This window comes from Melanotaenia boesemani, chromosome 15 (genome assembly GCF_017639745.1).
Source record: "Melanotaenia boesemani isolate fMelBoe1 chromosome 15, fMelBoe1.pri, whole genome shotgun sequence".
In the NCBI taxonomy this organism is placed as follows: Eukaryota; Metazoa; Chordata; class Actinopteri; order Atheriniformes; family Melanotaeniidae; genus Melanotaenia; species Melanotaenia boesemani.
Genome location: NC_055696.1, coordinates 16672481 through 16697893, shown reverse-complemented (window position 1 = coordinate 16697893; position 25413 = coordinate 16672481). Strand labels below are relative to the sequence as shown.

Sequence of the window (25413 nt, the reverse complement as noted above, 5' to 3'; positions counted from 1 at the left end):
TTTCTTATCAGAAGCAGAATGATTTCATGTTCCAAAGAGTCATTTTATGTTTAAAATTTGAACAAGATGTGGAGGAAAAAATGGCAATTAGACCTTTAAAAAAATGCTGACTGAATGCTGACATATTAGACCAATGTAAATTTGGCCATCTATTGCAAGCTTTGTTATATCTAGAGATGCTATAACGGTGGTTACTAGATTCATTGAAGATGAATTAAACCTTTTTTATGACCTTTCAGTTGCACTTCAAATCTAAGCAGTGCTATGTTTTCATTTTTGCTGCTAAAAGTACTAAACCTGTATTAATAAGCTTTGAAATGCTCCAATCTTCTAATAAAAAGCCAACTTTAAGTACCTGCACTTAGTTAAATTGCTCTGAGCAAAAGAAGTGCATACTTGCAGGAATTGAGGGTAATGGTGGGTTCACACACTGAAGTGAAAAATCCAACTTTTATTGACTTAAAGCAAAAGCAGACTCAATGTAATGGAAAAATACAAAGCATTAAAAGTAAAACAAATACAATACTGAAACGACACCATGAACAAATACATTTGTCTTGCAGTCTACTGTACTCTCCTGGCCATATTCGGGTGAAATAAACCTTAACATTTCTTTACTAGACTGTCATTTCTGCATAAAATATGGCTTGTAGATGGTGGAACACTATTGCGACTAGAAGCAAAACTGTATCAGTGTTGCAGCGTTATGCCTTGTCTATTGACTTTTTGTTAAGTGGCCTACTTTTTATTTGACCGCCAAATCCCTTATGTTATTTAACTGCTTGATCACAACACAGGAGGGGGAAAAAAAAAAAAAAAACACACAAAGGACATAGTAAAGATATGACACATTACTGTACAATAAAAATAATTTGTTATATTGAGTATGCTTGAAACCAGTCAAGCAATAATGTAAAAAAAAATTTATACAATGATCATCACTTTGTGTTTTATTTGAGCACCAAACATCAGTTAGGAACATCCTCTATACTTACAATACTGTAAATCATTGCACATACCAATGTAAATCTTGCAGATTTGCTCTGCAATTCACATTCTGCAAATCTTAATTCCAGATGTTTAAAAGTTAAAATGTTTCTTCTCACCCTTTTGAATTTGGATATTCCAGCCTCATCTTTACATAATGAGAAATGAGGAGGCTATTTCGCTGTCATGAGGTGAATAAGAAAACATACCAACAAAAAAACAAACCAAAAAAAAGGGCTAGCAAGAAATCAAAATGCACTGTGGCATTCTTAACCCTCCTTTAGGGTGTGCAAAAACTTTACCTTACCTCACTTAAACTGACAAAGTGCACATCTGTTACAAATCACTGCAACACTGATTATGCAATCAATAAAGAAAAGCTTTGCAATAGCAGGAAACTAACATGCAGGTCTCTATGTAACAGACTGCTCATCTACTTGGCAAAGATATAGCTAGAAGCATATACCTAAAAGTTAATGGCACTTTAAATCCACCATATGAGGTTAGTAAAATCCCTCAATATGCTCCTGTGCAGCCTTTTTAGAGATTGAGGTTTTTTTTGGGGGTCTACTGCTGAAAAGAAACTGACAAAATCTGAACATCTAATGTGATCTTCAGTCAAATGATTACAATAAGGACTAAGTCTACAGCTGCATATATTTTAATAAGCACAGAAGCATTTGCATATAATATTGAGGCACCATATCTTAAAAGGCGTGGGTGTAGATTCATCCACTTCTGTTCAAGTGATTAGCCTGAGTTATGGCAAAACAGACACAGGCTGCGACTGGCATGTGGCCACAATAGCAACTAACATAACATATAATAACTAGATTTAAAAGAAAAAAAGTATATTTCACAAAACCTTGATAAGGTCGTGTTATTGCTCGTTCAGTTGGTTGGTAGAATATTTTTTATAACAAAGAAAACAAAAAGCTTCTATAAAAAACAAAAAGGTACCTATAAATTAAAAAAAAGAAAACTTAACTAGCAATAAACTTGTGATATTCTATTAATTTAAATCCCTAATGTGTATTTTGTGTGGTTATATTTTAGAGCATATGTCCTATCTAAGGTTTCTTGCTCAGGTAATTCGAGGGGATCCAGGCCTCGACGTCTTCCCCTACATTTTTACAGAACCACCACCCGCTGCTGTTCTTCTCCAGAACCTCGAACACTGTACCCACCTTGAAGGTGGATGTTTGCTCATCTCCTTCAAAGTCTGCCACCGCCAGATAGAGCTCATCCTTACTGGGCTCCTTCAGTAAAGGCGGCAGCTTGTCTTTGGGTGGTCCTGGCTTCTCGTTTTTCAGCTGGGGTTTGGGAGGAACCGGGAGTTTATTAACCCTGTTCTCTTCTTTCTCTTTGTTTGGAGGTGGCTGGGAAAACCCTTTGGGTTTTGGGGGAGGGGGTCTGCTAAGTTGTGGTGGTCCTGGCTTGGGGATCTCCTGAGGTTCTTTTATTGCAGGAGGTTTGGGGTCTGTTGGGCTTGACGGGTCACTTTTCTTCGGAGGAGGAGGTCTTTTAGGAGCCATGGCAGGAGGTCTCTGAGGGGCTTCCTTATGGGGGGGCACAGGTGGATTAGCAGGGGATGATGAGCCCTCCTGGCTGAGACCATTTGTATGTTTTGAAGGGAGTTTGGGTTCATCTGAGTACTTACCATTGTTGAGAGTGGGGATGTGGACTGGGGAAGAGCTAGGTGGTGAACTTGGGTGGGGACCATTTCCTGCTGCTGAGGGACCATTGTGTTGGTTCACCTCTGCTGATACAGGACCCAGATCTGCAGGTTTTGATGGTCTCAACTTGCTTCTCAGGTTAGTAATGTCCACTACGCTTTCTGCTGGGGGATCTGGCTTGGCTGCTGGGGCCGGTTTGGGTCTGATCACCGGCTTGGCCTTCATGAACAAAGCAGGACCAGCTGCCTCCGGTTTCTCTTCCTGCACCTCTGACTTGGGCTTCGGTGGCTGTTTGGGAACTGGCTTCAGATTAAACTTCTTCACCTCTTTAGCAGAAATCTTGTGGCCACATTCAAGACCCATTTCATTTCGAAGATGAAGTGCTTTGCTCTTATCATCTTTCTTATTCTCTGCTGGTTTCTCTGGTTTGAAGGGGGTTGTCTTGGGTGTAACAAGGGGCACAATGACACCAGGTGCTGGGGGTTTTGGGGGCAAAGGTTTGGAATGATCTGATCTTGGTTTCTCTGCTACCTCCAATTCAAAGCTCTTATTGATGGACTCCCTTCGAGGGGGCAGAGCTGGCTTCGCCTCAGCTGGAGGGGCTGCTGGAGCTGGTGGTAAAGGCCCGGAGAAGGCACTGTTCCCCTTGCTGGCACTGGACTTCCAGTCTTTAAGCTTGGGCCGGGCACAGGACTCGGGGGCTGTGGTCGGCTCATCTGGTAAAGGCTTGGACCAGGTGTCATCTGTGCCTGAAGCATTTGAAGAAGTACCATTCTCCAGCCTCAGTTTTTCCATCTCGTTGGGCAGTGGAGCAAGGAAATTGGGTCGCAGGGCATTACTGGTCTTCTTGTACTTGTCAATAAAAGTGGCAGGGGCCCATCCCTCTTTTTCATCGATCTGAATGTACCACCAACCACTTGCATTCTTCTCAATCACCTAGGAGATTAAGAAAAACAAGAAATAAGTATTTCAATTACTTTTTTTCCATTTCTTTAAATAAATTAAGAAATCTCATAAAAAAACATTAAAATTATATTGTATTAGAATAGTATTGTTAAATAATAATCTACACCAGGGCTGGCTTGACCCTTCGTGTGGCCCTAAGCACGGGGCCCCTCACCACCAATTGTCATTGGAGCTTCCTTATTTTATACACTACAAATGTAAGCCAAAAATAAACATGCCTTGAGCTGGCTCTGATTAACACCTTTCTTTTATACCTCATTGCAGCACAGCTTTATGTCGTGTGAGACCCACCTCCACTTTGACCCCAGCTTGAAAGCTAATACCATCAGGAATGGTGGTTTGAAAGTCTGCAATGGTGTAGAACTCTTCCTCAACCTGAGGAGGGATGGGCGGCTTGGGTAGATTTGTACCACGTGGCTGTTGGATGGAAGAAAGTACATAACCATTAAGCCGATGATGAACTTCTTGAGAAATTCTATCATTTATCTTCTGTGTCAAATCTTACAATGGTGAGATCTCTGCGTGGAGGAGGTCTGTGTCTTGATCCCACTTCTGTAGACAGAGAAGGTGTGTTGAGAAGATGTGTTGTCTGAGCATCCAAACAAATCCCATCTTAAAAATGTGTACCCCAAAAATCAACAATTATCTTTTTATTTCTATTTATTTATTGGGTATTCTCATTGTGTCTAGGTATGAAGCGTGTAGACAAAGGAAATGTTGGCCATGATTAAAACGATGAGAGATTTATCACTTGTGTGCAAGCTTTTTACAGACTGAAGCTGTTGTTCCATCCACTTACTACTTTTGGTGTTATCAGAGAAAATAGAGAGTCTATTCTCCTTCTGGCTGTTGTCCCGGTTCTCTTTTGCTGCATTGTTATGCTGGTTCTGTTTAGAAAACCCTTCCAGGTCATTTGTGCTGGCATGAGCAGCAGCACCTGCTGACTGTCTCTGGCTCTGAATATCAAACTTCTTCAGGTAGGAGGCTGGGGCCCAGCCCTCACGACCCTGGTACCTAAACAGAGGAGATAAGTACATTTAGTGGTTTTAGTTGGGACAAAACAGAAGAAAAGAAAACACACAACATATGTATTAACCTACAGTTTCTCAAAGTATTTGCACTCTACAATATATAAAAGAAATTGTCTGATGTAACAAAACATCAAAGTTTATTGTATACTGCTAAATATTCCACTAGGAATCTGTTTTTAGGGTTAAATGATAAATGATTTCATGAGACATGAGCATGCAGCATATCACTGGTTTGGATTACCTGATCTTCCACCAGCCTTCCAAATTCTTCTGAATAACCTCAACAACCATGTCTCTTTCCAGGTCGATCTCATCCTGATCCCTGGCCGAGTATGGGTAAATCACAGAGTACTTTTCTTCTGAAGTTGGAACAAAAAAATGTTGTTCAATGTCTGGGAACAGTGCATACAGGCTCACAAAATGTGGAGCACAAATTAATGCAGATGTAAGGTGGAAGCTGGGGAAGCAAAGCACACAATGGCAATCAAACTTGGATCACGTATCTCTTGAAAATTAGGACTTTCCTCACGTTCAAACAGACACAAAATGATGATGGGTTGTTCTGCTTTTGTGAGGATTCACTATCGTTGGTATTGACTTAAAATAGATACCTGAATAATGAAAATGCAAAAAAAAGTACATTATGACCTTCTCCTCCTAGCTCAGAGTGAGATACTGTAGATGCCGCAGACGTACACTAATTGTTTAATGAGCAAGGCGTGAGCAGCATCTTGTGAAATGAAAAGACATATATTTAATATATAAACAGATATAAATGCACAACACAAAAACACACACACATCCTCCACCAGATGCTGACAAGACATGGCTAAAACTTGTTGCTGTGAGACATGTCATTATTTCTACTTTTGTAAATATTACAGAGAATCTATATGATACAACTTATAGCAAGTATATAATAAAGCATTATTCTGGTTAATTTAAATGATTATATTGTGATATAAATTACACTTAACCCGTTTTTAGTTGCGAAGGCACAATCAATTTTGCATGCTAGGGTTTAATTGCCATGCCAGGGTCACTCATGCAACACACCATACATTCATGCATGTACATGAACAAACTTGCACACAGATGTGTGTGCATGTGTGCAACACACATACACACACAGTAAAAGGGGGGAAAAGAAAGGCGTGCGCTCCACCTTGCCCAAAGCCTGTGCTGAATAGATCCCCTAAAGTTCTGCGACGACCCACGTGCCTTGGCAGTGACCAGAATCTCCGAGGCACTGACATCCCAGCACAGTAAGCGGGGCAAAATAGGAAGTGAGTGTTACATGATGATGGTTTCATCCTCAGTGAAAGTATTGTCAGCTCTAATAGATACACCTGCTGCTTTTCAGCCTTGTACTGACAGATATTTCTTTAAATCTGAGCAGTTGTTTTGTTTTTTCTAATCACAGCTCACTTTCATTTCAACCTGGACCATTTGTTGTTGTTTTTTTTTTTTTTTTTTTTTGTTTCTCTTCTTTAGTTTCAAAATGACCATACCATCCTTAATGGCCTCCTTAATAAAAACCACCATATGAAGTTCTGTGGTTACAACAGATCAATCTGCATCATTCGTAAATATGTTTTTGTTTGGTCTAAGTGTGTTTTACACAGCTGCATCCAACAGAAGACAAGTTAATTAGCTTGATATTTATCATCATTAATATCCAATCTGTAAAATTTATTTCCCCTTTGTTAAAAAGCATCAAGTCTAAAGTTTAATATCTCCAAGTGCAGCTGCCATGTTACCCATAAAAGGCAACGTTAAGGGAATTGTCTTGCATTTAAAAGACAACATTAATTCCTCTCGTCTTACTTGCAGCAACAGAAGTGTTCTCCTATATAAGTTTAATATTCTTCACACCTCTCTATTAAGACAAACTATAGCTCTGAATTGAATTTATGTCAGGCAGTCTCAGTATTTGGTGTCAAAGCAGAAAAAGACATATTAAAATGCCCACTTTTATTATAATGCACTATGAATCTGAGGAGGAAAGCTTGAGTTAACAAAGATCATAACCAGCATTTTTATACCCTTTACCTCTGATTTTAAGCTTTGTCAAACCTGCTTACACAATGAGAGCTTGTGTTTAGCCTGCTTTATTGTATGGCCTTCAAAAGTTTAGCACAACTGACAGCTCGTCTATTTAATAATGACAACCGATTATAAATTGTGGGGGTAATATTTTCCCTAAGTAATCTTTTAGGACTACCCAGTTATATTTTACTCAGTTTGACACTTAAAACATTACTTGTGGTTTTACTGTTTAATATTTCATGTTTGTGGATGTCTGATTCAGTTGACCTGACCAGGGGAGACTGAGTAGAAAGTTAAATGTCCACTTTAAGAATACAAACTTCTCAATGTGGTCTATAATTTTTATACTGGATCAATCTTTATATCTTGACTTAGCTGGGCTCCAACCGTGTGCTATACAGAGCTATTTTGGTATGATACATTGGTCTGCAATATAAAAATTTAGATATTCAGCTTTTTGTTAATCTTTACCATTATTATGCTTTTTAGGTACTAAAATAATATTTGGAGAGCTTGCATATCCTGCCTGAGCTGGCATCCACACACGCCAACTCTCCAGAAATAACCAAAGTTTTCATTTCTTTGGTGGATCTGATCATTGGCCAGATGACTTCTGTGTAGGTTACAGAAGGCAATATCAAGAATAAATTTGTCTTACATCCACATGCTCTCAGAAAAAAAAAACTTGCACATATAGTCAGTTTTGATTAGAAATTTTCAGTTGTGTCTTTGCGGTAAAATTGGAGCTAAAGGAAAGAATAAACATGTTAGGCTAAATGTACCTTCTTCCCCTGGAAGAGTGAAGTCATCAGGGTCATCTTGTGCCTCGAGGCAGGTGGCAGGAACCCAGCCCTGAGCGTCCTCCGAGCTTACAAACCACCAACCTGAAGGTGCAGAAAACAAACATTCACACACAGCATATCTTGAGGGTTCAGTTTAAAGGTCTTTTTTAATCTATACAACCCGATTTCCAAAAAATCTGATTTTACAGGTTGTGCTAAATTTAAATAAAAAGACAGTATTAATTAAAAAAAAAAAAAAAAAAAACACAATATTAAATCTAATTCAATACAAAAACACCCAAAATGCTGACACTGAAGTTTGACTGCTTTTGAAAACATAAATGCTAATTTTTAATTCTATGCTAGAAACAAGTTTTGAAAAAACTGTGACAGGGGCAACACTGGGCTTAACGTAATGTTAAAGTTACAACAGCTCATAACTTAAAAAGGGTTGATTGAAACAGGTCAGAAACCGGAGTGGGTATAAAGAGAGCATCCAGGAGAGGCTGAGCCAGACCAGAAAATTCTCTGTATCCAAAGGGTGAGGCTGAAAGAGAATTAGTAGCTGTGATTTCAAAGTGGAAACCACCAAATAGGCTCAGGAACGCTACTGAAAACCATTTTAGGTGAACACTGTTCACCAGTACACACACAAATTCAATAAAGATCTTTTCCCGCATATTTGCCCCGTAACATTTTTATCCTGCTGTTCTTTGTCACCTCTATTTTCCCACACTGTCAGTTGCAGGAGGCTCATCAGAGGCGTTTTCCACCTCCTATCTCTGTTCATACACCGCCAACATTGAGACTCTGGGGGGGTCCCATCTTATCCTCTTCCTTCATGTATGTCACTTCTCGACCAAGATCAAGAATTGGAGTGTAAATGTTTCAAAGTGAACCTTTGTAGATCAATAAATTTTCTTATATCTTTTCATTTGATCTCTCCTTACTGAAGTGCAAATTACTTAGAAGACGGGTTGAGCTGAAGTGAAGTGTTAAATTATCCCTTTGTGTCACAAATCAAAACCTGAAATTCTTTTTGCAGATGATGCTGCATCACCTGGTCTAATGAACGATTGTATGAAAGCATGCACCTTAAATAATGAAAATAATGACAGAATGAACTTGCCAGATTCATTTTTCTCAATGACCTCCACCACCTGGCCCACATGCAGGCTGATCTCAGAGCTCTCCTGCTTCTCATAGTCTGTCACTGCCACATACTGGTCGAGGAGGAGGGGGTCTGCAGAGGCTGAATCTCCTGTAGGAAGGGGTGGGGGGGACGTCAGAACAGAATTTTATTAGGTAGTTTCTTTTCTTAGACAAGTGGAAAATTACATTTCAGTGTGGTAAAAGCCTCTACTTAATATCTTCTGCTATTTACTTAAGATCTTTGGTACTATTAGTGAATGTGGTTAAATAAGCTCCACAAACTTGGAATCATAAGATCACATCGTTGTGGTCATAAGGTATTGACCTTTAAAGGTTTTTCATCTCACTGACCAAATGTAATGTGACCTTTTGAAATGCCAGATTTCATGTGCACTTTAAAGAAATTCCTTAAAAGTCTTATTTAAGTGTGACCTTCACAAAACAGCCAATTTCCACCTGTAGAGCTGCAATATGTAAATGTCTTACTTTTGATGAAATGCCAAGGATAATTCCAAGATAACAATTTGCCCAAAAGATATTAAGTAAAAAGGTTTATATGAGAGGAGGCTTATCTGTGGGATTCACCAGGCCACGAAGAGGGGGAGGCAGCACACAAGATTGGGGAAAAAAAGGCAAAAAGGAATGAAAGAACAAACGAATGAACTAAGGAAGATAAGACAGATGGGAGTGAAAGCTATGATTTAAAAAGCTGAAGATGGTTAATTTTAAATCATTTGATTTCACCATAAAAACAATCAAGCTCCACCAACACCCACCACCAACGTTAGCAATAAATTAGCATGAGAAAAGTCAACTTTAATACACAGCGGCTCACATTACAACTATGTGCTACATAATACTTGCTACACTAAACCCAGATGATACTTTATATAGCAGACACGTAAAAAAGAAAGTACTAGAAAATCACACCAATTAAATTTGTACAGACATGCTAATGATCAAATTAAGTTTATTAGCTTAGCAGCACCTTGCTGTTACTTATCTTCTTAATTGCAATGAAAGCAGACTGCAGAAATGTCTGCATTTATGCTTAGTCCTTCACAGAATAAATATATAATAATAATGTTATAGTGTAAAATTTCATATGTTTATTTTTGGTTGTATTTACCCAATTTCACCTAGAAATTACCTACAAACTGAAAAAGGGTGTACTTTCTTCTTCATGTGACTGCAATTTTAAACTAATTACTTGTTTAGTTGCTACGTGGGGTGTTAATGTGACAGGTTTTAAGTGTCCTATTGAAATTAGCAAAAATCTTAACTCAATCAGTAATTTTAAGTCAGGAATTTGAAAATATTTCTTCTAAGTGGGCAGAAAATTAGCTAAACTAGCTTAAGTTAGCTAGCTAGCTCTCTTTTTGCTTTTGAGCTAGCCAGGTTCTGACATTAAACCTGTCATTTCACAATATGACAGTGATTAATGCCATTCTTCATTAATGACAATGGCATTCAGAGGCATACTGACATAACAATGCTTTTAAATAGGTAGTTTACAATATAAACTGTTTTGAATGTTACATAACATACATAACAACTGTATTCACCCTTGTTTTCAGCTAGTTGTGCTACTTAAAAAAAAAAAAAAAACAATAAAATACCTGTTCTTATCAGATGTTGAGAGCACAATTAAGCTACAAAACATTTTTGCTTATTTTCATGCAGTTAAAACTGTCACAATATCTTCAGTACTCTGTTCCAACATAACCCACAATTAATGCTGCCCACATATGAGCCACATGGTTTCTATGTCAGCTCTTTCTTTAACAGAACCAATGCAGACCCCAAGCCTTCAACAGAACCACATCCCACCTGCCCAGGCCAGGGAAGGAGCGGGGGGAGCAGGCCATTAGCAACCCACCAGGTTACACACACAGCACGACAATGCATGACAGTGTGTTTACTACCTCGCTTTAGGAAAGAAGTCGCTCTCTCCACAATCCCTGATGAAAAGGAAAATGGTTGGAGAAAAAAAAACTGAAAAAAATAACATGGATGCAACTTAAGAAAAGAAGATGAACTGAGAGGCAGTTGAGAATATAAAAAAAGAATAGAAAAACTATTTTAAAGGTAGTTTCTTTGTTACCAGTACAGCCATGAGGTCAACACCAGTACAGCATTCAAGATAAGACAAAAATGTATTTGGCATAAATATGTTTGGAATAAAAATATACTGATACATCATAGTCTGTAAAATATTTTCAACCTGTACAAGGCTCTGCCACTAGATGGCGATCGTGTTATATTATATATACATATTCAGGGGGAATTATGAAAGGCTTTATTAAAAATAAAAAGAGGACAGGGCAATGGGGCACCTGATTATTTTTCTTAAACTAAACTAAACTAAACTAAACTAAACTAAAATAAAATAAAATAAAATAAAATAAAATAAAATAAAATAAAATAAAATAAAATAAAATAAAATAAAATAAAATAGCCCCATTTGCATTTCAAACATATAACCAAAGCTCTTGGGGGTCTTACCTGACTTCTTCTTTCCAATGGGTTCCCTGTCAAAGAGAAGAAACCATCACAATACTGCAGATAAACATGAATTCAGTTTGCAGAATAAGAGGATATTCTTAACCTACAAATACTAGTATCAATATAGTGATGTATCCAAACTCACACGTCTCCCTAAATATCTTGAAAACAGTTTAAATATTACAATAAACATTTGTCTTTCAGTGACTTGAAATGTTTTTTGAATCTATATGATTCCAGTTCATACTATAATTACTAATGACTATTACCAAATGTTTTAGCCTGTTGCATATTAAATCTATTAATATGAAACACACATATAAGGAGGACCAAGATCTGCTTCCACTTACAATCTGGGCCAACATGTATAAAGAGTCTCTAGATAGCTGAGCTCTAATGTTTGGCCTGATGTTAAATTCAACGCAGCATCTGCTGTGTCTGCTTTCGACATTAGCCAGATAGAGACCATCACTCCTAGGCAACAGTCAGGAGCTAAATCAACCCCCAGATGCCTCGAAAAAAAACCCAAAAAAACATTGATGGCTAATGCTCAGCATTTCTCTCACTCTCTCACTCCATCTCTCCCTCTTTGCCATCAAAATATTGTTGCCTTACTCTATGGCCTTCCATCGGCTTCATTTTTCCATCTCACATCTTCCACGTCTACTTGGCTCACTCCCTCATCTCCATTCTTGGCAGCTACCCCTTTGTTCGATTCTCTGCATCCACACGAATTCTCTCAGTCTCATAAAGCATTATTCGATCGGTAGAACTGTTAATTGTAGAGACTTAAGTCTCAATAAATCCTTACTCAGAAGCATTCCCATTAATGTACTATAAAAAGAAACATGGAGGCAGGCCAACCAAAGCGGTACCAATAATTCTGATCATTACAGAAGAATGTGCACAGCACTTTTAGTTTTTTCTTTGTATTTTAAAACAGGTGAGGCCAAGGTCATTTAAAGTAGCCCTGGACCTGGACCTTTGGCCTGATGTGATTATTTTAACCTGTTCAGCAGGATATCAGATAAATCCTCCCACATAAGAGTTCATATTACTCTGAGGCTAGTGCCAAGAAAAATATATAACAACAGGGAAAATATTACCTTTAACTTTATATTGTGTATTGTCCGCACAATGGACAAGAAAAAAAACTATTGCTGCGAAGGAAGCATGAGAACATTAACAGCAGAAATTATGGCAAATAAGGTGAAACGAATCAAAGCCTCTCCTACAAGGCAGAACAGAATTCCAGCAGATTTGTTTTAATTCCAGAAGACATATGTAAATTAACTTCTAACTGTTTATATCTGACGCAAAAACCTCATAGTGTACTGATGCTGTACAACAGAACTCCATCTCATTATTTCAATCATCTCTATTTTCTTCTTTAAATTCCTCATACTCAACTTATCTTTTCCTTGTCTCACTCTTTGTTACAAAACATCCATCTTCCTCAGATTTCCTGTTTTTTCACTTATTACTCAAGGTTTTGTGAACTTCCACTTTACAATTCAGTTCTCTCTTTCTACTTCTTTTTATCATACATCCTTTCTTCTTAAGGAAAAATTCTAACATGTATGTCTTGCTGCAGCAAATTTAAAGGCCATGATAAATCTTTTCCCACAGTGGCTGCCGTGTCTGTACACCAGCCTTGTTGTCAGTCAGCCAAACAACAGGCTGCACTAACAGAAAGCAGTAATCCAATTTCAGTAGACAAACCAAGCTCCTTCCTATATTTATCCTCATTTGTCTTTTTTACCCTCCTACATAAAAGACACGGTAAGTGTGTGAGCAGAGAATAGAGACAGCAGCAGATGTTTCTGACACTAATACTTTTTTTTTTTTTTTTTACTGGCAGGTTTTTGATTCTCTCATACACATTGGCCACTCGATATGAGACATTAATGACTGGCATTCAAAAGTTAGATGCCTAATTTGAATCGTGAAACTGGCAAATGTAAAAAAAAAAGTTTCCCTCGTCTATCAGATACAAAAACTAACATTGTCATGGCAATTTCTTTGCACTGTTTTCTAACACCAGCAGGAGGGAGAGTTTTCAGATCCTGAGCTTTGAAAGGCACAAAAAAAAAACAAAAAAATCTGCACTGTCAAAAACAAATGATCAATTTAAGTTAGTGGAAATGACATTTTGCTATATCATGCTTTTAAATTTATATGATTAATAAAAATGCATCATACTGTAAAAGCCCAATATGACCTGATCTGTCGTTCAGCATCAGTTCTGGAAGGTCTTATTAGTGTATGTGCTGCCAGGCTAATGGCTACTTACTAAAGTAGAAATGACTACTTTATTATAAACATACGTTTTCAAACCAGTAGCCTTCAGGTCAGAACAATGCAGGCATTACAGAAAAAGCTGCTTGTCTTTCTGTATAGTATCAGCTAAGCCCACATAGGTTCTTAGTGTGTGTCTGTCCTGATATGTAGAAGAGAGAGCTGTTTTAAGCCTGGTACACACATAAGGTTTTTTTTAATCTTATGAGATTTTTTCATCTGGTCGAAACCTCACACATGAAGATAAAAAAATGAGACATTTAACAGTTTTGATCATACTGTGTGGTAGGGATGGGCGATTAATCGAATTTTAATCGCAATTACGATCTGGGTTTTCAACGATCATAAAAATTAAAGGATCCGATTATTTTTGTCCTTCGCAGTTTCCTCTTGTGCTGTCTTCAGGTGCAAACCGAGCGCAGCAGGCATTGCAGCGCTCTGGTGCAGACTCCTCCCACAGCCCCGTCTGCTTTAGTTTTATTCAGAGCGAGTTGCGAACACCTCGCCAGTTATGGGCTGGACACACGGGAGGCAACGTCGCTCCTTCTCCATCATTTTCTATCGAACTTGCACGATGAGGTGAAAATCGCTGCTCTCTTCCAGCCAAGTGAAATGTTGCGCTCGTTCACGCAGACCTCTTTCCCTGCCCTGGATGATGAGTGTGGTGAGGGTGGTGTGAAGGATGTGGCTACAGTCCAATGTTTCGCCATCGCTGCGGACCTGTGGTCAAGCTGCACCATAGAGCCGTATATTAATGTCGCGCTACATTTTATTGACGCAAATTTCAACATGAAACCGAAATGTCTTCAGACTAATTTTTTTCCAGATCACACCGGGCAGAACATAACTGCTGGTCTGAGACAAACTAGCTATGGGAACCTGGTGGAAAGAAACTAGTCTGTATTACCACAGACAAGCTTCAAATGTCACACTGGCCCTACTGTGTGGTGTGCTCCGATAATCTAATCCCAGAACAACACACATAACGATGCTGATCTACAATCTAGTCCTCCGAGCCGGACATCTCACATGATCAAACGTGATCTAACAAAAACGTGGAAGAAGAACCACAGCAACAACCGGCAAAAAACAAAGATGAAGAAACATAGCAACAACCGGAAAACACAACACGCAGCATGGAAGAGGATATAGAGGATGAGGGAATGATGGTGGTCTAGGGACTATTGTTAACAGAAAAAGCCAGAACTGAAAAAATAACAGACTGGAGACGACGTGAACACAGACTTTATATTTATATTTGACAAGAGTCAAGATAAACGGCCGTTTGCCGTCCTCGGTTGGGAAGAGGCAAAATCGGGACAAAAACAGCCCGACAATTCTTATGTGTGTACCACGCTCTAAGTGTCCATGATAATGGTTGTGTGCTTCAGATCTGTTGTGGTGAGTCCAAGACAGTTCCTCGTCTAGGCCCTTCCACTATGTTTTGCACGGATAAGGTACCCATTTAGCCATGTAAAAGCCCTTAATGCCATGTTTATAGGGCTAGATTACAACTGTTCCTGGAAACCTTAAAGTAAAGAAACAGTTCACCTCTGCAAAATAGAGAATTGGAAAAGGGACTGGTCCCTTATCTTTCTGAACATCAGCTATTTTTGTATAAAAACATACTTTGTTTACACTAATCAGTCATCTCATTTGCAAAGTATCTTGCTCACTGCACAATGGTTTCTCTCCCTCTGGTTGCATACTCGCCCTCCAGGACGAAATATCAGATAGGAGATTATTGCTCTAGCATTATTTTTTTTATTTATTTTTTTTAGCGATGATCATACTTTTAATGAGAAAGCAGACAGCACTTCGCAAAGTGACCATCCAGATCATAGATGACAATGTGACAGGCTACAAGTTCAAGTACATGCTTTACATTCAATCCCCATGACAGCTATACATGCTTTTGATTGTCCTCAGTAAGCATCTCAGTGTCTGCAAGTCCCTCCAGAGTAGATGGAAACTTGAGAAATCAAAACCATGACTGTGAATGTTATGGTGCTTTAAAAAGGTGTCTTAGTTCCAATATATAGGGTTTTCCCTGAATTTTCAATAAAGGTGTTCTGGCAGACAGCAGATGCTTGCTATCTGGAATTCACAAATCCCCTTTTTATTTTCCAAAAAAGAAAAAAGGGATTTTAAGACCTCCTGCACCAAAGAAAATTACAACCAAAATATTTAGCTCAAAAGGGAGTGTTTGATTCCTTCACTTACAAATCAATACATTTTCTATAGCTGAACATTACGTGTGTATTAAAGACAAAAGATTCATGCACTTGCTATTGACGAACACCTTTTGTTACACGATGCATGTTGCAAATAGCTAAATGTTTTCTGCTTCATCAGATTCATTCCAGCAGCTGGAAACTTACTATTCTTCCAAAAAGTCCCATGATGTAGATGTTCTTGAAAAATTGTTACTTTGCTTTATTGAACAAACATAAGTATGAGTGTCCAAGAGCAATAAAGCCATTTTTTGTTACACAGTGACCCATGTTAACAGCTACACAAACATCTGCAGAACTGGAGGTTTAGTAGCATCTAGTGGAGAAGTAACAGAATGCAGCAACCTCTATAATCTCATGTCAACAATGCAGGAAGAAGCTGGTGGCTGCTAAAAATGCAAACAAGCACTACAGCTTGTGGTCGGTTTGTCCATTGTGTTTGGCTAATTTTATATAATAGACTGAAATGAAGTTTGATTTAAGGGACACAAAGATGGTCCCAGAATATAATATGAAACCTCCATTCTTTTGTGTGCTATTTTACTGCTGACCTAATAGGCGCTTACATTATATGTCACAAGACTAATTATCTCAATTTCCAGCCGACTATGACAACTCCTCCACAACACCACAGTGTGATGAAAGAGAGGTTAAAACTAATGCGTTTGGGGAGGAAAAGGGTCAAAATGTAAGCCTGACCTCTTCTGCCTTGAAGCTGTTGGTAACCTTAACAACTCATTAGCAACCAATGTTTATGTGTGAAGTTAAGTGTGTCAGCATGTGCATGTGTGTGCAGGATGTTGGAATTTGGTGCCCAGTGTCTTTGTTTTGGCACACAGTTACAGTCAGCAATAAAAAATGACTCTAATATTTGCAACAAGATTTACAAGAAACACAAGAGCTAGTCGACAAATGTTTAGAGCGACGGTGCAGTCTCAGCTGTCTGGAGTCTGAGCTGCAGCTACATGCTGACATGCAAACTCAGCACTTAGAAAATGACCCATTAAGTGTGTTTCTGCTCGACAAAAACAACAGGAAACGGGCTGACATTATGAAATCATGTGCATTACAAGGGTGAAATGAATGCTCATTACCAGCAGAATGGATGATAAATGCTGGCGGGACGGGACATGACATGAGCCAGGGAAACAAGGGTTTTGCCGTTGTGTGTAAAGCTGGGAGTCTCTAAAACTTTGGGAAATCATGTGTTTGTGTTAATGTGCGGTACTTACTCCTTGGGTGGGTTGAGGTCCTCAGGTCTGGTTTCAAAAAACACTCTGACCTCCTCACATTGAGAAATATAGACTGGCAGTTGAATCAGAGCCTACAGACACAAAAGACAGCAGGAAACTTAGTTTATCACATAACATATTTTATTACATCACTCTTTAAAAGATCATTTGTTACTGACTCTATACACTGAATCTATACACAGAAGAAAAGAGGCAGGCACTGCCTTTTAGCATGGATACGGCCTATTGTGGCCTTTGGTTAGACATTTCACTTGGTTTAAAGGGCTGCAATCAAACAAATTCTTTTTAAAAGAAGAGAGAGAATAGCTGCAAGCAGTGATCAGAGGTAAAATGGGCCACCTCTGATGAAGCTAAGCCACTCCTCCTCTATTTGCTGGCAAGCAAAGCTCAGTGCTATCCATCAAGCTTCCTCCACTGGCCTCTGCCTCTAATTTTAATACACCTAAGTGTTTCAGTTTTGTCCTTTAAAGGAGCAGAGTCAACCTCTCACAATGCCTGTCACACGGTGATATAACATCAAGGCTGATGTATATGCAATTGAAGCCAAAGGCCCAACCCAAGTGTCCTTGTCGCATACGCTACATTTGCTTTCTCATACTTACGTCCACAGGTCTGTGCCAACAGCTTGGCTTGTGTTGATAGAAAAGAGAGGCACTACTACCTTGGAAAAAACACTATTTCTTTTACTGCAAAGTCACTCAGAAAATAACTATGCATGTATTTTCAAATATCTGTTTTTCTGATTTATGGTACCTGCTGCTGAACACTACTATGCCTCTAAGTTTCCCATTTTGAAATATCTGTTTCCATACCTTAAAACACTAAAGCTGAGTAGCTGATTTAATAGTTTGTAGTGGTTATCACCAGAAGACCCACAAATGTTAAGTCCTGCAGCCCAGAATGTTATGCTATGCCTGAGGTCAGAGTGCATCGTCATATGCTTATCCTGTCTTTGGATTTATTTCTGTCCACTCATTACAATTCTCCCCTGAGAAGAGACAGGAGGGAGGCCCAGGATAAATTACATTAAATGGACTTTATGGGTGTTCTTTACAGAGGGGGGTGCATTAAGGTAATTGTGCGTGCCCGAGTGTGCATGCATGCAAGTAACAGCACACGTGTAATACACGTGTATTCTCAAAGGAAAAATATGTTGTAGAAAGGAAAGATCTACTCTTTATAAAGGGACACTGTGGCTGTATTGATCTATCAGGAACAGATCTTCACATTACTAAAAAAAGATCATGGGTGTGCACTGAAAATATTCACTGACAAAAAAAAAAAAGACCTTTTTGATATGATCTATTTAATCACACTATGTGCCCTGCCTTCTGGACCCAGCTCAGCAGTCTTATTCTCGGTTTAAGCAAACAATTCCCAGATTCCCAGTGTTTTTTCTTCTTTCAGCCAAAAGAGTTTCCTGACATGAATAAAAACATAAGACAGCGCAACCAGGGAAATTCCATGTGAGTCAGGTTAAAGCCTCAGCTGTATAACAGAACGCCTGACTCAGCTCTTCCACAACAAAAACAAAACTCTCACCTTGTCAACCTGACGACATGTGAGGGAGGACAAAAAAAAAAGAAGCTGTTTTTCTGATCTGTTTTCTTTGGGTAAGGTTTTGGCTTGTGTTGCAGTCGAAAAGGGATATCAAAGGGCTATGAGAAGTTTCAACATTCATATCACAATGTGTCCAAGTTCCATCAACTCTTCAACAGCACTTTTTTGTTGTTGAACTTGTCATACTTCTCCACAACAGGAACTGCAAAAGTAAAAAATGTAATCTTGGCTCGGCTAATCCTATAAAGATACCCTCCCACACATGAATCAACAACTTTACCCATTCCTCTCCCCTAAACTCTTTATTCCAAACATAAGTGGTTAAAGATGTTGCTTACACCAGCTGTACATTCCTTTAACTCCAGATGACAAGGAGCCCCTTCAGTCCACAACATTGTTTATTATATATAAAAGTGCCTCTCTTCACCCTGCAGTCCTACAAATTGTTGGTTTTGGTAAGAAAAAGGTGCTTTTCAGCTTCACATTAGAAACTAATTTGTACAGTGACGAGATCCTTAAATGAGAAGAAGTAGTTAAATGATTTAGTTGAAAATATAAGTAAAGGTGAGTATGGGCCGCAGTTATGTAAAAACAAAAAGCAAGCCCTATTTCAAATCACATAAGTCATAACTAAAGCAATCTGGTCCTCATGAGGTCTTAAAATGAACTAAATACAACTTCAGACTCACAACAACATATGACATAGTACTTATGTATTATTACAATTATTATGCTCACTGCTCAGCAGATAAACATCAACTTTGATCTTACACCATGTTTTAAACCCATGTAAACAAGTAACAGGTTTGTTGCTGATTATTAAGGCCATTTCTAGACAAATCTGAGTCCATCAATTTACAAAAATTAAGATGATTGACAAGCAGAAAACATTTAATATGGATGCCAATATTTGCCAAAGTGAATGTCCCACCCCAAGCCCAGACTGTGAAGTGTCCAAATAAGAACTACATCTCAGACTAGGCCTCGGTTAGCATGTTAAATATTACTAGAGTACAATTAAAAACAGAGATTAAACTGCAAGTCTTCACTATGCTTTGAACAGTAGTTGTCAGCACCACATCTGATGAAAACCAACCAAAGAAAATTCAACACAGATACTTTTTTATGACTTAAAGTCAAAAGCTAAATTTCCTTGCGAGTGAAGTTGTACAGAGTTTAGAACCTTAAGGCAACACTGCAAACTGAACAAATCCCAGACTATGGCTTATGGGTATGATGACCCTTAGCAAGGTCAGCAACAGCCCCCTTTCTGCATTTGCCTCAGCTCTGTTGACAGAAACCACTACAGGACAACATACAACAGCAGCTTTTCTGGCGTCACTCGTTTCACATCTATATCTTTTCAAATCCTATCCAGCAAAGATATTTTTTTATAGCTCACATCATAAAAAAGCCAGACTTAGTGGTTCACTCAGATAAACAGTTGGCAATCTAACTGAGGAACAGCTCTGTTGCTAAGAGGCTGAGTATCAATCATAATGTATTCATTGGGGGTTACGGTGGCTACATTTCTGTCAAATTGAAGCTATTAGTTGCTTGCCATTGGCAGTTTTATGGATGTATTTCTGCTACAGTGGAGTTAAAAACGTGCATTTGCATTTCCTCCCCCTTTTTCAACCAAGTAATTAATGTCTTTAGTTAAAAGAAATGTAATGTGCTGGATAATACACAGTTCTGACTTATTTTAACTGACATATTGACCTGGGTTATTTCAAATGGCAACACAGACACCATTAATACAACATAGACTACTTTTATCACTTAAAGTTTAAATATAATGTTGCTTAAAACAACATATTAACAAAAATTTAATTTATCCACAATCTTTCCTAAAAGAAGAACATTTGGAGGCCCACATCACCTGATCTTATTTAGCTACACTGAAACTTTTACCCTTATTAACTATACACAGATTCCTCTTGAAACCTCTCTTTTTGCAGGGCGGCCATAGTCTGAGCGAGCCCCTGGGAAGCTTTTAGGTCACATTAGCAGGGTGAATGCTGGTTGCCAGTTTTGCTCGAGGGAGGTGCAGAGTTTATCTTGGCCCACACAATACAGCTGCTAATTTAGATAGCAAAGACAACAGGTTTATTTACAAAAGAAAAAGTAACTGTATCCATCATCTCATTAGGCAAATCCTGCAGTGTGGCTATGAGCTTTATTTCAGTCTTTAAAACTAGGGATGCATGATAAATATCGGCCTGATAACAGGAAATTATTACATCATTCCGATAAGTCCAATATTAATATGACTTTCCCCGATAACATATATATTTTTGTCAGCACGGCTCCGCTTATACTATGAGACCTGAATGGTCTGCAGTGAATGCTGCGTTCATGTGACATTGGCATAAAAAGAGAAAATCTTTCTGACTGAAAAAATGTAAGAATAACCCCTCATGTTGGAAGACAGCTCGGTAAAACTTTGTCATAGTTTTGATAGTTTTTTAAATTTGTTATCTAACCAGAAAACTGACTGAGTTACTGACTTAAACTGACATCCAGTGTATTATTTTTCGGCATGTTACAATAGAAGCGTGAACTTGAAAAGGCTGGAAGCATGACTAGCAAATGTGGGAATGGGGATTTTTCCATCACTCCCTGAATGCAGCACCACCAGCATGCAGCACAGCGTGCTTACGTTTGACAACAGAAAACATGGCGTCGGTAGTGTGGGAAATCTTAAAAGTTTCCCAAGAAGACCATTTGCTGGTTATTTGTAATAACTGTTCCAAATAAGTTCCACGAGAAGGGAAAAGTAGCACAAGCTTCAAAACTACAAACCTGATCAGTCAGCTGAAACATAATCATCATTTCAACAGTTTTGAAAGCATATGAGGATGCTAAAGACACAAAAAAATGAAAACCAACCTCAAAGAAGTCAAACTTGCCTGACAGACATCCGTGAGGCGTTTGAGACGTCCAAGAAATTTGCCAGACATGACCCACGGGCTAAGGTTATTGAAGGTTTAATCATGGAAATGATGGCGCTTGACGACCAGCCCTTTACCCTCGTTAAGGACTTTTCTCGTCTGATTCATCACTTGGAGCTACGGTTTACGATGCCAAGCCGCCGCTACTTTGCTGATGTGTGCCTTCCATCCAAGTATGATGCTATCGCCAAATGTATTCAGACATTATATCAAATAGTTCTGTTTGATATCTTTAGAAAATGTTTGAGAGGCATGCTAAAAGTTTTTCGCTGGAAAAAATCAAATCATCTCTTCATATAAACAGTGAAAAGTCTTTTAGGTTTTCTTAGTACCAATGTCATGATCTTAAGTGTGTTTATTCGTTATTAGTTATCGGTATTGGCCTTTAGTAGCTTAAAGTTATCGGTTATCAGTATCGGTTTTAAAAAAATGGTTATTGTGCATGGGCAAACCAAGAAATCAGTTCAAACACAAATAGGATATCTTATCTCAAGAGAACCTAACTGTAAAAATAAATGTGCCTAAAAGACATGATGGTGGTTAATAGCTATATATAACCCATTAAGTTACTGCTTTTGTGCCCCCTTGCATAATTGCACATAACTTGCCTATCTTACTAAACTCCTACCAATAACTATAGGCCTAAAAAAAAAAAAACAGGATTTTCAACTCTCTTTGTCTTAGTTTTAAAACCCAAATTTCCCTGAGGACCCTCCAAAGGGATTAATAAAGTATTTCTATTTCTATTCTATCTTCTATGTCACAAAGCTTTCTGACAGAAACATGCAGAGAGGCTACAAGTTGCATCGAGTTGACATTTTGTGAAGATAGGTCAAGGTGCACAGACAGATATTCATCAATGTGAAACGTAGCTTCCTCAAGTTAATGCATGGACATATACAGTCATATTCCTGCTGGGTGCAGCAAAAAAATACTCGCAACTGTATTCCACAGACATATGCAGTAATTATTTCTAAATCTAAAGCAGACTTACATTGGAATTTAGGCACACAGCCAGAAACCTTCAAGCGAAGTGGTGAAAAACACCAGTGACTAGTGTTTCTCATTTACACACAAAGGACATAAAAATATATATTTTTTCCCTCTTAGTAATATGAGTGGGACAGAAAGTTGTTTTCAACTTTCTATATTGATTTTAGCACTTAGTGGAAGAGATATAAAACCTGACTGATGCATCTTTCATGAAACAAGAAATATGACAGATTAACCAGTTTAAGCCCTCTGTAAGTCAGTAAACTCACCCTGCAGTATTCATTGATGGGTCGCAGCCTCTTCATTGCCACATCTCTGATATGGCTTCTCCTAAACAGAATTTTCCCTGAAAGAGAGTCAGAAAAATAGATTTAGGAGACAAAAGTCAAATTTTATCATTTCATGCCATCAACATATAATGTGTATGCCTGGTGCACGTAATCGTACTGTATGTGTAAACTTAGCATCAACCAAAAGAAATAAAAACAAGAAGCTGATGAAAAGTGTCATTAAAAGAAAAGATACAATAACGTTGCATCATTAATAATACTGACAGCACAATAAGCTGGAGGAGGAGCTGCATGAATGCTGGTCTTTCCAAGCCATGAATAAATGATTTTGGGAAGGCAAATTATATCTCCATGACACAATTATTGTTATAGCGGCACAGACAAGCTGGGCCGCCATAACAATAACAAGAAATGGCTACAAAAAGTTCCTTTAAAATGCTATTCAACCTTACAGTGTGCAGGAAATTTCTGAGCATGTTTATTTTCTGTTCATTCAGGCTGCAGTATAGCAATAAATTTACAAAGATAGCCTTAATGAAAACTGTAAACTATGTTGAATATAACTATTTTATAAGCAAAAAAAGGATCTGCTTTAAACTATTGCAAGCATCAAGAACCTGTGGTGTTTTCTTTTTGCTCAGAATAAAGTTTGAACGTATCTCTCGAGAGATTTCGCTGAGCCGTCAACCATGAACAAAACCATTGTTTCTTTAACCCTTGGAATATAAATTGCTGAGTATTATTTTTCCTCTTTGTCTTGAGAATCTTGAGATAAGTTTAACCCATTTTAGATCTGAGCTCCCCTCCAACCACAGGAACTGCAAAATCCATAAATTTCATTTGGTCTCAATGGGTTAAAGGAGGAATGTGTGACCATGTGTGGACTGCTGACTCTCACATAGAGAAGCAGATCTTGCAAATTTAACACAATAACCACAACCACCAGCATTTAACTTCCAAAGACCCTTCCCTCTGTGCTCCATCCAGGCATCTCTGCTCTTTCTGCAAACTACGCGTTGACTCAGGTGGTTGACAAAAACGGAAAACCACAGGAAAATATGACTGTGTGAACAAGACACTGCAGCTGAATAGTATCAAATATTTAACTCTTTCCTATCACAATGAAGCCTCCCAGGCTGAACACTTACATCAGAATAATTACGTATTACAAGCTTTTAGAAATGATAACTTTAAGTTAGCAATTTAAGGAATATCTAGTAGAAAAAAAATTTCATAAATTTACAGAACAGCCAATCTGAGCATTGGTTAAAACAAATTTTAGAAATTAATTCTTTATCAATTTCTATCATTTAAAATTAAGATAATGTATGAAGCATTCCTCAGAGTTATACCATTTTCTTTTGTAAAGAGTCATGTGTTTTGTTGGTTCATGATAAATTATGGCCACTGTTTTATGACCAGTTTTAAATCTCCTAAAAGAAAAAAAATCGCATTTAATAATTTGGATATCATACCTAAGTAGCTGGTATGTTGTGAGGTATTAGCCCTTTCCAAAATGTTTCTCTGTTCCTGAGCTTTCTATTTTATTTTAAGCCAAGTCTGGGACACTGTACAGATATTTATACATTACTTCTTTATTTTTATTTTAATGCCACCATTAGAGCTGGACAGTCTGATGTTATACAATGAAATTTGGCACCAATTTTTAGGGCCCAGTGGAGTGAATCCAAACATTGTATCGGTCATGAGTCATGGAGACAAGGGGACAAAGAAAATGGGACTAAGAAGCAGGAGGAACCAATATTATAAAATAAATAAAAGGCAGTGTAACCTTTAGGATAAACAAAGTCTTGGACCAAAAACTTTCAATGTACTAAGAGACAAAGTAAAGCTAGGACAGCAAAGACAAACTGAGACAAAATAGACGTAGATCTAACAGGGAGCCAAGGAAACCAAAGAGCAGAGGGAGCTAACGACTAAAGAACCAGCCACAGAGGGGGTGATGCAAGCCAGAAAGCTAGTAAAAGAGACAAAGTACATGAACAATAAGAAAAGACATTATGGATATTAGCAACATCTTGTTAGAACATCTGAAAGGACAAGCTGTCTGGCCAGCTTTCAAAGACTGAAGACATTTGAAAGTCAAGCCTAAGATTTCTACTTCTCCTCCATTTCTTTCTTCCTTTTCTCCTCTCATCACTTCTTAAACAGAAAGCAGTCTTGAAGGCTTTCCAAAGCTCTCTGGGGTCAGGAGAGTAGCACTGACTCAACACTGCCCACTTTGTATGCACGGCAGCTCATGGATGCAGCCGGTGAAAAGAGCTTGTTTGGGGGGAGAGAGCGAGGCAGGAAAAAGCCACTGCCCTGGAGCCACAGCTGAGGCAGGCTAGACTTTATGGCACATCGCCGAGCCAGCAGACTGACAGAGATGGCAGCACAGAGAAGGTCGCTGTTGTTCACCTCACACACAAAAAGCTGCACTCACAACTAACCTTTTAAATCACTTCACTCATCACCATATTCTGCCTCTTTAGTGAGATTTCAAGTGTCTGAGACAAAGCTCTTTCTAGTGGGGGGGGGGGGTCTATCGCTGTTTTGGAACTTGAAACTTTCAAATCTTTATTCTGTCATGGTAAAACTGACATATGACTATGAAGTTGGTGTTAGAACTCTTGAGACGAGGCTTTGAAGTTACCATTACAAATCTTAGAAATAGGAGAAA

At 38.4% G+C, this 25413-nt stretch overlaps 1 protein-coding gene across 3 annotated transcripts in view; it reads right to left on the bottom strand.

The window, feature by feature from the left end:
* Window positions 1-431: 431 nt before the first annotated feature.
* The window catches only part of sh3pxd2b (SH3 and PX domains 2B), a 39637-nt gene continuing 14655 nt past the window's right edge, over window positions 432-25413 (bottom strand). The window contains exons 4-15 of one of the 3 annotated variants that reach the window (XM_042008708.1): window positions 22710-22786; window positions 16913-17004; window positions 11149-11174; window positions 10569-10604; window positions 8621-8752; window positions 7492-7593; window positions 5826-5909; window positions 4902-5019; window positions 4429-4643; window positions 4135-4181; window positions 3921-4046; window positions 432-3599 (exon numbers count right to left, since the gene is read on the bottom strand). In XM_042008708.1, the coding sequence (XP_041864642.1) occupies window positions 2058-3599; window positions 3921-4046; window positions 4135-4181; window positions 4429-4643; window positions 4902-5019; window positions 5826-5909; window positions 7492-7593; window positions 8621-8752; window positions 10569-10604; window positions 11149-11174; window positions 16913-17004; window positions 22710-22786 (2597 nt within the window). In that variant the 3' untranslated portion in view covers window positions 432-2057. The remainder of the gene's footprint in view (window positions 3600-3920; window positions 4047-4134; window positions 4182-4428; window positions 4644-4901; window positions 5020-5825; window positions 5910-7491; window positions 7594-8620; window positions 8753-10568; window positions 10605-11148; window positions 11175-16912; window positions 17005-22709; window positions 22787-25413) is intronic. The other 2 variants (XM_042008710.1, XM_042008709.1) reach the window with 2 other exon arrangements.